This window comes from Camelus bactrianus, chromosome 15 (assembly GCF_048773025.1).
Source record: "Camelus bactrianus isolate YW-2024 breed Bactrian camel chromosome 15, ASM4877302v1, whole genome shotgun sequence".
NCBI classification, from domain to species: Eukaryota; Metazoa; Chordata; class Mammalia; order Artiodactyla; family Camelidae; genus Camelus; species Camelus bactrianus.
Window position 1 is genome coordinate 30,032,627 of NC_133553.1, and position 14,054 is coordinate 30,046,680.

At 35.6% G+C, this 14,054-nt stretch overlaps 1 protein-coding gene across 6 annotated transcripts in view; it reads left to right on the plus strand.

The window, feature by feature from the left end:
- Positions 1-14,054, plus strand: part of NCOA1 (nuclear receptor coactivator 1) — a 212,366-nt gene that overhangs the window by 178,669 nt on the left and 19,643 nt on the right. For all 6 annotated transcript variants that reach the window (XM_074341748.1, XM_074341750.1, XM_074341749.1 and 3 more), the window contains 5 exons: positions 197-314; positions 1,604-1,772; positions 2,833-3,147; positions 7,638-7,739; positions 9,642-10,044. In XM_074341748.1, the coding sequence (XP_074197849.1) occupies positions 197-314; positions 1,604-1,772; positions 2,833-3,147; positions 7,638-7,739; positions 9,642-10,044 (1,107 nt within the window). The remainder of the gene's footprint in view (positions 1-196; positions 315-1,603; positions 1,773-2,832; positions 3,148-7,637; positions 7,740-9,641; positions 10,045-14,054) is intronic.

Consider the following 14,054-nt stretch of genomic DNA (forward strand, 5'->3'; position numbering starts at 1 on the left):
TCTCACTTTCTCATTTACTTACTATGTGGCCACATTCTAGATAGCTTAAGTTTCTGAATAAGTGACCTTAATATCATTGAGGTAGTCTTTTATAGGAGAAATCTCACTCTACTATACAATATTACTTTTGGAAAATACTATCATTGTATCTTCCATTTGATATGTCCTGACTTGTTACCTTTTCTTCTTTAACCAGGATTACCTGAGCTAGAATTGGAAGCAATTGATAACCAATTTGGACAACCAGGAACAGGTGACCAGGTTCCATGGGCAAATAATACAGTGACAGCTGTAAATCAGAATAAACCAGAAGAGTGAGTAATACATTTTGTATATTAAAAAGTATCAGATACCAACTTCTACAGCAAAGAACTACTTTTCCCAAACTAGATTCTTGTCTGTATTGGTATTTTGTGAGATATTAATAGAAATGAAATGGATGGAGTAGGACACCAAATCAAACAGATTTATATACTGCATGACTACAAGGCTAGTGTACATTGTAATTACCAAGAGATTGATACAGTATGCAGCTGTTGTTTTATCTTTCATCTCTTATTTTGCTTTGATTGATTACCATAAAATTTCTGGGACCTGTGGATGAATTGGCCTCAGTACAACAATTATGTTGCATTTGAGTTGTTATTTATATAATTATTTTGTCCAGCTTTTCTCATTGTTTGGAGCAAGAACATATAAGAAGGGAAAGTACTTTCTACATCTACTCAGTGTCTCATCTTGGTTAGAATTTAATCACTTGATTAGAACTTAATCCACACAGGTAGCTCCATTCCAACAGATAGAGTACATCTCACATATAGCAACCAAAGGATGAGTCGATAGTATTGAGCGTGGTTTAGAGCCTTAACTGTGAACTGTAGTGCCACTTACCTTCCCAGAAGAAGAATCCTTTTAATTATATAATTATATTAGTAGCATCAGTACTAGTATTATTTTTTATATATTTCTAAGTTTTATGCATCAGTTGGTATCAGTTTGAATTAGACTACATATTTTCTACATGTAATCAATGGTTTGTTTTGTCCCTTAACATTGAGCATATTTCATTTTTCTAGTTTGACTTACTTTATAAATGGTAATCATGTCATCAACATGATTTGGCCATCTTTGAAAGTTTAGTAATATAATGTGTACTATTTTGATTATGGTTCAATTATCAATAATTAACGGCACCCACAGAATAAATAGAGTAAGTAGGATAAATCTTGATATAGGCTAAATGATTTTTTCTGAATTTTTGATTTTTATTTTTTACTTTTGTTAAAAATTATTTTCTCTTAACTCTGGCTAATTTTTCAGGCAAAACTATAAGCTAACATGAAGAATATGAAAACAAAGTTCAATGATTGACAAAATAATGAAAAATATATTCAAGCTACATACTCAACATTCATAAATTTCTGCACATTAAGTATAGAAAATTTCATTGCATAAGAATTGATTGAAAAAGCATCTCAACAGAGAATTTTCTAGAGCTAGATGTGCATATATATGTATATGTATGAGACTGTGTTTGCATTCTTAATCCTGAATACTCATTTGCTATATCAGTCTTAAACTTTCTTATCTTTTGATTCTGCAGCCAGTGTATTAGTTCACAATTAGATGAGCTTCTCTGTCCACCAACAACAGTAGAAGGAAGAAATGATGAGAAAGCTCTTCTTGAGCAGCTGGTATCCTTTCTCAGTGGCAAAGATGAAACTGAGCTGGCTGAACTGGACAGAGCTCTGGGAATTGACAAACTTGTTCAGGTATTTATTAAAGTTGACATTATTTAGGTGATATAGTCCTGAGAAGTTAGAAAATGATCTTTTAGCCAGGATTTTTTGGTATTATTCTCACTGTATTTTAGCTGTTTTATAATTTACCCTTATGAAAGTTATCAAAATCTATAATAATAAGCTTTTTAAACAAAAAAATCATAATAATTAGAAAGAATTAGAATTAGAGAGTTTTGGCCTTTCACTGTGGAACATAATTTTAAAAGCTCCCCACAGAATAGAATTCAGATTTTTATCATCACTTCTAATTTTAGGATTTAATTTATCCTTCATTCATGCTAGGCCCTATATGTTTCAGCCTGTATGTTCCATGACATTCCAACTTCCAGGTTAATATTTTTCAGACTTGGGGGTTAAAAAAGTCAACTTAGTGCATCATAGCCAGCATTTGTTTAATGGAGTAGAATAGTGCAGAATACATCATATCAGAATGCAGAAAAAGTGTGAGTTATGCCCCATGAATCTATGTTCAGTCGCACACACACACACACACACACACACAGATACACACACAACAGGCCACAACTTAAATTATTTTTCTTACAGTGACTAATAATTCAGAAGTATGAAATTCATAACTCTGACATTCTGTTAGGTCAGCTATGAATTTTTTTTCAAATGAGATAAAAGCATGAATTCCGTATTTGAGATAGAAAAATACATAATTAAACCCTCCTTCAGGGATCTACTTCTTACTAAATGTAACATTTGTTGATTCTCAGGCTTTGCAGTGAGGTTCTTTTCAAACCTGGTAGCTTCATTTAATTGATTTAGGGCCTTTATTTTAATGATATCTTCATCTCTTTACTGAGATACTAAACATCTCAGTTAATCTATTACTCCATTTAAAAGTAACTTTTATAAGTGATTCTTTTAAGTAGCAAACTTCTGGAGAGCTTCATGAATTCAGCATGAATATATTATGATGAAACTAGAGATAACATGGTCTTGGATCTAAAATTTTATAGAAGAGCATGTAATTTATTGGCAGAAACTTATTTGAAAAATGTTCTGGCTTATTTTCCAACAGGGTGGTGGATTAGATGTATTATCAGAGAGATTTCCACCACAACAAGCAACACCACCTTTGATGATGGAAGAAAGGCCCAACCTTTATTCCCAGCCTTATTCTTCTCCTTCACCTACTGCCAATCTCTCTAGCCCTTTCCAAGGCATGGTCAGGCAAAAACCTTCACTGGGGACTATGCCTGTTCAAGTAACACCTCCCCGAGGTGCTTTTTCACCTGGCATGGGCATGCAGCCCAGGCAAACTCTAAACAGACCTCCAGCTGCACCCAACCAACTTAGACTTCAGCTTCAACAGCGATTACAGGGACAACAGCAGGTGAGTACTCTTGTTTTGCAGGTAATCCTGCTTAAAGGTATGTACTAATTCTCTCTGTAATAAGACAGCCCAATTGCTATAATAAAGGTGTCAAGTACACTCCTAGAACCTTTATGAAAGACTCAAAAAGTCATTCTTGGTCTGCTAGAATAAGAATAAGGGACACTCATTCAGTTAAAGACGGCTGGTTCATAACAAAGTGCTTTGACACTTACAGTTTAAAAGCAGTTTACTTTTGATTTTTGAGATAAAAAATATTTAGGATGAACATCATACAATTATTAATAAAGAGAAACATAGCTTTATTTCTAAAGTAGAGCATCAGGAAATACTGTTTATGATTGTTGGAACAGAAAATAAAGTTTATGTTGTTTAAAGTTAGAGTGAATGAAGTCTAGTGATGTTATTCTGTTAGGAGAATGGAAGAAAGGATAGTTTGGGGGTCCTGGGAATTGTGGGTGAGTTAAACATTCTCTCTCATAACAAGTAGTGAGTAGGTATAATGGCATAAATATTTAAGATTGTATAAGCTGCAGCTACAGTCATCAGGAACCAGAAAACCAGTGGTCAAAAGTATTGTCTCTGGGAAGTGGGACCAGGGCTGTAGATTGTTGCTTCTTGCTTTATTAATCTTTTGTATTTTTTAACCATATGTCTGTATTGCTTTGGGTTAAAAAAAAAAAAGTATTTAAAGAAATTCCCTGGACCCTTATTAATGGAGGAAGGAAGAGAAAGAAGGAGCTGAATTCTATTAGAGAGGCAGCATCAGATGCTAAGAATTAGCTCTCGTTTCAAGTCCTAGTTCTAACCTTATCTTAGGTGGGTTGACAGTCTAATTAGTTGCCCTTTTAAAGCCTCTGATTCCTCATCTGTAAAAAGAAATCTAATAAATAATTCCTTTACCTCATAGGTGATGTGTGGATTAAATGAAATAATACATGTAAAGCTCTTAGCACAGTGCCTGACATACAGTAACACTTAATAAATACTAGCTATTATTATAAAGTTAGATTCAATACATATAATAAATAATATAAAATATGCTTCCATTCCATTTAAATTTAGTGGTAGGATAACAAAGAAAGGAATAATTTTTTAAACGTTGGAGTGGATAAAGGACACAGAGGAAGGAAGAGAAGGAAGAAAAGAGAAACAGTGAAAAGGAATAGTATTATGTCCTGAGTATTGAAGATAAGCTACTTCTTATCATAACTTGTCAATTATCATTGGAAAGCACAAGAACAAGAAATGCTTAATAATTCCCCTGTATTTAATTTTTCACAAAACATATTTAGGGGAACTATGCTAGGTACTGGGAGAAATACAGAGAATAAAAGATACAGGTAACTTTCAGAACCTATAATCAGCTTGGGGTATTCAAAACGTAGTATACAGTCAGCCCTCCACATCTGCAGGTTCTGCATCTATGGATTAAACCAACTGTAGATCGAAGAGTTTGTTTTTTGTTTGTTTTTTTTTTAAGTTCTAAAAAGCAAAACTTTGTGACAGTGAAAACTGCCTGATAAAAGAATAAGCTTCTTTAAAGAACTCTTTGTCTTAGCAAGAATTTATGTGGTGGCTAGATCAGGGTTCTCAAACTCATCACTGTTAACACTTTGAGGCTGGATAATTCTTGTTAAGGGGGGCTTCTGGTGCACTGAAAGATGTTCAGCAGCATTCCTGGCCTCTACCCACCAGGTACTAGTAGCAACCTCTCCCAAAGTTGTGACAACTGAAATGTCTTCATATATTGCCAACGGTTCCTGACAGGGCAGAATCACCCCTGGTTGAGAACCTCTTGGCCATGTAATCATCTTTTAGATTTTCTGTAGAAAGGCTTCTTGCTAAGGCGTTGGGGAAAAAACCCATTCAGACAGACAGATTACAGTGAGCCTCAACTGCGTGAGTGTACGCGTGTGTGCATGTTATACACATAGGCTGGGTTTGTGCTCTTCCACTAGTCTCAGGCCCCACATCTCCTTTTGCAATACAACAATCCTTTCAAGCTGGCCTTTATAGGCATTTGAATTTGTGTAACAGGTCTAAGAACTACCAGCCCCTTTCCTCCCACTCCCTAACCCCCCAAAAGTTGAGATTCCCCAGGAGGTAAAGGATATGGTAATCCTTTTAGGAAGAGTTCCTTGGAAGAAGTAGAATTTGACCTGCTTGCTGGAAAATGGGTGGCATTTTAGTAATCAGAGAGAAAAGGCATATCAGAGTGAGACAGTTGTAGTCAGGTTGTACACACAGATAGTGAAAGGGAGGGGAAAACGAACCAGAGTTGTTCCAAGGGCAGGAATAGATCGATTTTTCTTTAACAGAAAGTGCTTGTAGATTGCTGCTATTTAGAATAATTCCTTCTACTGCTAAAAATAACCTTTATTTTCTAAGGTTTTAATTTGTTTTCTATGATTGTTTTCTCATTTTTACTACTTCTGAAGCATTTTTCCTCCATCCCTCACCCATTTCATTCTCACATTTTCTCACAATTCAAAGAATATATAAAGCTGTAAGTGTGGAATTCCAGCTCCCACTCTCTGGGCAGTTTTACTTCTCTTCATCATTAAGTATTAATGTATTTTCACCTATCTTCATTGCCATCTCTCCTGTTTTTAGACTTGTTATTCTTTCTACCTCAAGTTAACTCTGTCATCCTCTTTGCCACCTGGCATTCTCATCTTTCAAGGTCCCATTGTGCGCACTCGTGCTCTTGGTCCCTGCCTTCCCGTCCTGGGCTAAGTTAGTTGCTCCCTATGTGCTGCTGTACATATCTCTATACGTGCCGCATAGTACTTGGACATTGCACTGCTCTGTGTTGGCCTCTACCACTCAACAGAGAATTCACAGAGGACAGAAGTTTGCTCACCTTTGTTAGCCTTCAAACTTTATGTAGTATCTTGCATATACTAAGTTTTTGATAAATTTTTGTAAAACTGATGGTTTATTTAAATTTATATCCAAGTTCTGTTGAGTTTAAGAAGTATGTAGATTTTCATACTTAAAAGTCTCTTTGACTTTTAAAACCATGATATGGGTATCTCTATTTTTGAAGTGATTCTGGATGTTTTATCATATTCCACAGTGCCTAAAAGTTATAATTTTAATATTTATATTATATTGAGCTTCCCCCCTAAAATAGGTTTATTTTTTAATATAATGAAAGTCAAAAAAATTAATGAAACTAGAGCTAAGAATTGAGTTCTTTGGAGATGAGAGTTTTAATCACTGTTTGAAGCTCTTTGGATTCTCTCAAGTTGCATATAGTATATTAAAATATATCAGTATATTTTATTAGTAACTTATAAATCATAAAGAGCCATATAAACACAGAATAATATTGATATTATTGCTACTATTATCTCTCTAAAGAGTTTCTTCATATCAAATTATTCAGCAAAAAATCATTTAAGCTATAGCTTGTTTATCAGGAGGTATCACTTCTAAAGATACTTTTGTTACCTGAGAAAGTTAAGGCATGCCTATGACCTGGAATCCTAAGCCTGATATAGTCAGCATCTTCAAAACTAGTGTTCCATAGAAGATTGTTCTAGGAGATAATAATAATACGTCAGGAAAAAAGTTTGTGATAAATAAATTGCATAGTTTATCCCTTCTTAGAGCTCCACAATGTGCTTTGGGCAATTAAGGGCTCATAGAATTACTACAGTAAAGAAATCTGCTTCACCTTGTGTAACCCATTCTTTCCAATGTTAGTACAGCACAGCCTGCTATTTTCCTGGCACATCTATTAATATCCTGCAGAACAATGTTCTTTAGAACACCAATTTGGGAAATGCTGGTCTAAAGTAATTACTTCTTCTAGTTAAATAAATAGTCCATTTTCTCAGACCATTTGTTTCTTACATAATTCTCTCCAGCTAATGAAATCACATTGGATTTTCCCCAAACATGTACCCATCAGACAGATACCTTCCAAGTCAAAAGTACCTCAACTTTTCCATTCATCTTTCAGACCTTTATAGAATGTGCCCTATTGTATATTTACTTTTTTACTCACAACAGTTTAAGACCTGGGGCTAATGTTTCTTTTCTGTCCAGCGCTGTACTTATGTGAAATAAACTAAGTATTAACATGTTTTTAAAAGCATAATAAACACATTTGTGTGTGTCTATGTATGTATAAACACTGCAGAACACTAAATACGGAAGAGCATTTAAAAGTAGAATACATACACGTCCATATTTAAGCATATATGCATTTACATACGTTTATATATGTTTACATATACATATATGTTGTGTTTTTGTATTTTACTTTTAAATGCTCTGCCATATTTAGAGTTTTGTAAGAAAAAATATTGATAAATGTTAGGAATTGCCAACCTTTTGACGAATAAACGTGGGAAATAATCTTCCTAAACCCACAATAAACTTCTTAGTAATCAATAAAAAGTTTGTGCTATTCTAAAAGGGCCATACTCTGTGTTTATATATAGAAATATATCTCATTATTTCCATTTTTTCTCTAGTTGATACACCAGAATCGTCAAGCTATCTTGAACCAGTTTGCAGCAAGCGCTCCTGTTGGCATCAATATGAGATCAGGCATGCAGCAGCAAATTACACCTCAGGTAGCGTGAGCAGACCAGGCATTGTTAGTACTTCTCTAACCCAAGCTGTGTTTCTTACAGTGTTGACTTGAGTGTCTTTGAAATGGTCTGTGAACTGATCTTTTAATGATGTTTATAGTACAGCTTTCTTCTAGAATGAATTTATAATCAAGTTGTGATACCCCTTACTGATACTTGATCTAAAGCTGAGGGTTCTTTGTTTCATTTTATTGTTACTGTTGTCATTGCTATTAGATATCAGATAACTAAGCAGAAAACTCTTATTGCTGTCCTGAATAGGACCAGTAAGCAAGAAGCCTCGAATATGAAACTGTATAAATGGAACCTTAAACCTGATCAATCCCAGTCACGTTGCTTAGTTATCTTAACTACCTTGTGTTCTCTGCTCAGTCTAAGCATCAGCCTTTTCTATTTTTAATTTGTTTTAACAGTCCTTCTGTATGAACTCAGAGCCATCAGAACTGCACATGAGAAGAACTGGGTAGCCTTCTAAGTGTTGTCTAGTGCTTACTCCCTACTCAACTTCCACACATATTTTAATATTTTTGCTTCAACCACTTTTTTATGGTTTCCTAACCAAGTCTACAAAAATTTAGAAGATGAGGGATTTTAGAGAAAATTCAAACAAAACTTCTCCATAAAACGTTATTGTGTTATTTGATTGGAGAGAGGTAATTGGGTTTATTTATTTTGGGGAGGGTACTGGAGATTGAACCCAGCACTTCATGCATGCTAAGCATGCACTCTACCACTTGAGCTATACCCCCCCCTCCATAAAATGGACCTAGATGAATACTAACCAAAAAGATAAACATTGATAGAAACAGCAGATACTAGTACCTTCATAGATCCAGATGTGGGTTTCTCTGTCTTAAAAATCTTATTGGTTCACTCATGCAAGCATAATTAGGCTGTAAGGAACCGAGACCCCACTTTGGGACTTCACATAAACATGACTTCTGTCAGGAAGTAGCCTGCGACAGTTTCTTCTAGATCGGACTGCGTCTGGTTGACAGCTCTGTTTTTGTGGAGCTGTATGCTTTAATCAGCTCCTCAGCCTGAACGAATGTTTTGTGAAGGAGGCTTTACTGACATGCCATGTTGCTTTGCAAGTTAGACCAGAAAGTGACTTCAACCAAATTTTACCACTGACTTCATCATTTATAATATTTTAGCTATTAAAACACTCTAATGCCTGAAGCTGTCTTGTACTGTAGCGATGATATAAAATACCTGGATTCATTTCTTTCTGTTTATTATTTGATTTCTAATCAATTGTTTTCTTTTTAAGTGGTCATTTGTTTGGCATTGGATCATGAGTTTCTGATTCTTCCTTTTTTTATTGGTATTTGTAGGTTTTTTTGATTGTAAAGATAATGCATGTTCATTATAGATAATTTGGAGAATACAGAAAAGTATAATGAAAAAAATTAAAATCACCTATAATCACATTTTATTCTCTTAAGTAAAGTGGAATAAATGATCCCCATGAGAAAAGGGAAAAGTAACTTTCTCCATACTAGAAACATAGTAAATTTTTTGGAAATGAAAAAGTGAAACGTCCCCTACCAACCTAATGCCAGATAAGACAGAGGTCATTGAGCACATTTTCTTTCTCTTCTTTATGGTTTTCATGTTTCTCTTAACAGTTTTCATGGCCTGTATTATCATACTAATCAATGTATACTTTCTTTGAATTTTTATCAGTTCTGTGTGACTTTATAAAGTGTACTTAATTCATTTTCTCTCCTGTGGCTATTACTTAAGAGGTTTTGTTCCTTTTCTGCTCTAGTTTCCCTTGTGCACTGATCATTGCTACATATTCTGTTGCTCCAAGCTAGTAGGCTTTATCCTGTAAGCTTTCCATATCAGTAAGAGACAATGTTTTTCTCTCCTCTTCAGCCACCCCTGAATGCCCAGATGTTGGCACAGCGCCAGCGGGAGTTGTACAGTCAACAGCACCGACAGAGGCAGCTAATACAGCAGCAGAGAGCCATGCTAATGAGGCAACAAAGCTTTGGGAACAACCTCCCTCCCTCATCTGGACTGCCAGTTCAAATGGGGAACCCCCGTCTTCCTCAGGGTGCTCCACAGCAATTCCCCTACCCACCAAACTATGGTACAAATCCAGGAACCCCACCTGCTTCTCCTAGCCCATTTTCACAACTGGCAGCAAATCCTGAGGCATCCTTGGCCAACCGCAACAGCATGGTGAACAGAGGCATGACAGGAAACATGGGAGGACAGTTTGGCACTGGAATCAATCCTCAGATGCAGCAGAATGTCTTCCAGTATCCAGGATCAGGTATGAGGATTGCACCTTTATGTTGCTTTTATAAGTACAGTCGGTCCTCAGTATCCACAGGTTCCGTATCTGTGGATTCAACCAACCCTACATCAAAAATATTCCCCCCAAAAATAAATACCAGCAAGTTCCTAAAAGCAAAACTTGAATTTACCATGCTCTGGGAACTGTTTACATTGTATTTACATAGCATGTACACTGTATTACGTATTATAAGTAATCTAGAGATGATTCAAAGAATACGGAAGGATATAGGTTATATTTCCCATTTTATATAAGGGACTTGAGCATCCATGGATTTTGATATCCACAAGGATTCTAGAACCAATCCCCCATGGATACCAAGGGATGACTGCACCACATACAGGCTCAGGTCTCTCTTCAATGCGTTTCAGTTCACTGACATTGAGGCAATTTGCTGAAGGAGAGAGATGCTGACTTGGGAGTCAGGAGATCCAGGCTCTAGACTTAGCTTTTGCCACTAAATGGTTGAGTGGTTTCATGCTCATCCCTCATTGACAGCTAAGATGATTAAATTAGAGGCTCCATAAGGACCTGTTTGACTCTAAAATTTTTGACATTTTGTCTGCAAAGCATATTCTTTCTTACTTTCTTCTGTGGGTTCCTATAAGAATCTAATGAAACTCCACATCAGACAATGGGTGTGAGTACATTAACTCAAAATTTACATATGGTTTTTTTTTTTATTACCTTGGAGAGTTTTTGATAGTTTACATAAGGATAATCAGTCTTCACAAACTACCTCAGACTTCTCATTGGTGTCACCACTCTTAGCTGCTTAGGTTGTAAGCTATTCCTCTGCAATATCAGGCAACTTTCTGGCTTCCAAAAGATGTGTTCTTTTTCAGCCTTGCATTTGCACTGTCTCTCTCCTATTCTCTTTGTCCTGGGTAATGATGTCTTTTTAAAATTTTTCTTCTATCTTGGAGATTCTAATAGGTAGGGGCAATAAAACACATTTCATTAATCTACCAAGTTTAATCAAACTTTGATGTAAAATTAATGACAAATTCCTGGGAAATAATCCCTTCATTTTATAAATGAAAGAAAATGTAAATTTTAAGCCTGCTTTAAAATGAATTTCAGTGAGAAGGCTGCTGTTTGACTTGAATAAAATGTTGAAGTCATACAGAGATTTTTTTACATGGCAATATGCTTATCAACTTTGACAGCCAAATCAATTTAGACTTTTCATTCTGGTGGCAACAAGTGTTAAAATCCTTTGACTATTAAATTAAATATCTAGGGAAACATGTGTCAGAGAGCATCAGAATTCTCTAAGACATTTTAATCAAAATTATGCCACATCAGTTTCTTTGTCCTCAAGACAATGAAGTCATCTTTGGCTGGTTTATATCACTCACACTATATGTGTGGGTGAGAAAAGGAGTATAAATCTGTGTTTTAATTATAAGATTGTTTGAACAGGAGTGGCCTTCAAAAGAGTCGTATTTTCATGTGTCTCGTGATTTCTGTGTGCAAAGAATTTGACGAGGATCCTTCACTTTATTCTAGCCTATGGAAGTACTTACTCTAACATTAGAAGACTTACGTAGTTATATTTCCCCATTGCTCTTCCAAAATGGCAACTTAGCCAAACAGCTAATAGATTCTTAGTAGTGTTTTTGATACTGATTGCAGTGCCTTAACTCTAAAGAGTTATCTCATTCATTGGGAGAAAAAAACAACTACAAATAAGCCAAACATTAATAAATTCCCCAAGGATTCTTTTCTCTTAAAAAAAATTTAAATGGTACTTCTCAAAAACTAAAAATAGAACTACCATGTGACCCAGCATTTCTACTCCTGGGTGTATATTTGAAAAAGATGGAAACACTAATTCAAAAAGGTACATGCACCTTAGTGTTCATAGCAGCATTGTTTACAACAGCCAAGATATGGAAGCAACCTTAATGTCCATCAACAGATGAATGGATAAAGAAGCTATAGTGTATTATACAATGGAATAGTACTCAGCCATTAAAAAGTAATGAAATTTTGCCATTTGCAGCAATATGGATGGACTTTGAGGGTATTTTGCTAAATGAAATAAGTCAGACAGAGAAAGACAAATATTGTGTGATACCACTTATGTGTAGAATCTTAAAAAAAAAAAAACTAGTGAATATAACAAAAAGAAACAGACTCATAGATACAGAGAACAAATTAGTGGTTACCAGTGGGGAGAGGGAAGGAGGGAGGGGCAGGTTAGGAGAGGGGATGAAGAGGTACAAACTATTATGTATAAAATAAATAAGCTACAAGGATATCTTATATAACACAGGGAATTCGCCAACATTTTATAATGACTATAAATGGACTATAACCTTTACAAATTGTGAATCACTATGTTGTACACCTGAAACTTATACATCAATTATACCTAAATAAAAAGTTAATTAATTAATTTTTAAAAAAACAGTACTTCTGTCAGTTTTCAGTCATGCTCTTTAACACTTTGTCTCTGGAAAGCCAGGAAAGGAGAACTTCTGTCCTGCTCCTGTTTCTTGACAAAGCCATTGAGAAAGGCAGTGCTCCAAAGCCCCAGTTCCTGTGAAGTTGACTAGATTTCCTTCAGGGTTGTGCGTCTAGTCTTTGATCTCTTGCAAGTCAATACAGAATGCAGTTGATTGAGATAATGAGGGGATGGGGCTCCTTCCTCTCCAGACAGTATAACCAGATGTGTTGCCATCCATCGTAAGTGCTCCATCTGGTACCTGAGTATTTCTTTCAGTCCAACTTTTGATTGACAAAATATACTTTTCACAAAGTAAGAATTTGTCTTTGATAAAATCAGTATTTGTACTGCAATCAAACCCCAGAAGCTGGGTATAGTGGAGAGCATAGTGTTTCATCCAGTTGGACTGAAATAAAATGGCAGAGCTTTCAGGTCTTCCATGAACTGCCTGAAAATAACACGGGGAAGATTGTTAGTTTTTCTGGGGAGCATAAGAACATTTAAAGATGCAATGTTTTTCCTTTCTTCCATTACTCTAAGTTATAAACTTGTTCCAACAACCAGGTAGAATGCTCCAAGACTAGGTTTTGTGTTGGTAAAATTCAAGTTCAGGAAAAATTCCAACCTTTTCAAATCAAGCCTTCTCAAAAAACAAAATGAAACAAAACAACAAACCCATGTTTTTATAAATAAAGTTTTACTGGAGCACAACCATGCTCTTTAGTTTACATGCTGTCTATGGCTGACTTCACACAGTTGAGTTATATAGTTCTTGCAGAAACCTTATGGTCTGCAAAACCAAAAATACTTATTAATGAGCCCTTTGCAGAAAAAGTTGATGATACTAAAACCAAAGGAAGGCTACATTAGCTTTGCTATAGTCCTTTGCTTTGGCATCTTTTAGCTTAATATAGGCCCAAAGTAAATGAAGAAATGTGTAGGTGATAATAATGACAGAGTAGGCTTTCTTTTATTTCTGAAAACAGAAAATTTTTCTAGTCTATCATGCCATGATAATGAGTGCACAAGAACAGAATTAGACATTTAAAATTTATTTTATACTACGGTAATATTCAAAGAAAATAGGAGGGAAAAATTTTTTTTAAGTTTTTGTACTTATTTCATTAATTCCTTGAAGCCAATCCAGAGCTCCCTTTTCTGTGAACTGCAGTAAACATGCTACTCCACTCTCTTGTGAGTAATCTCGTCTACTCCTTCACGCTGATCACTGTTCTCTGTCTCTAAACCAGCTCATGTATACAGCTGCCTGCTGGACAGACACACTTGAATTTTTCACCAGCACCCCAAACTTGTCCAGAGCTAAGGTCAACTCCATTTCCCCTTCCTTCCATGTCTCAATGTTCCAACTTAACAAACCTCTCAAGTTCCAAGAAAGAATACATACTTTGCTCTCTTTTACTTACAGCTCTTTGTATATACTGTATCCTCTGTCTAAAATGTCCTTCCCTCACCTGTCTCATTCCTGTCCCTCCCTCCTCTCAGAGGTATCTCCTCTGGTAAGCCCTCCCTG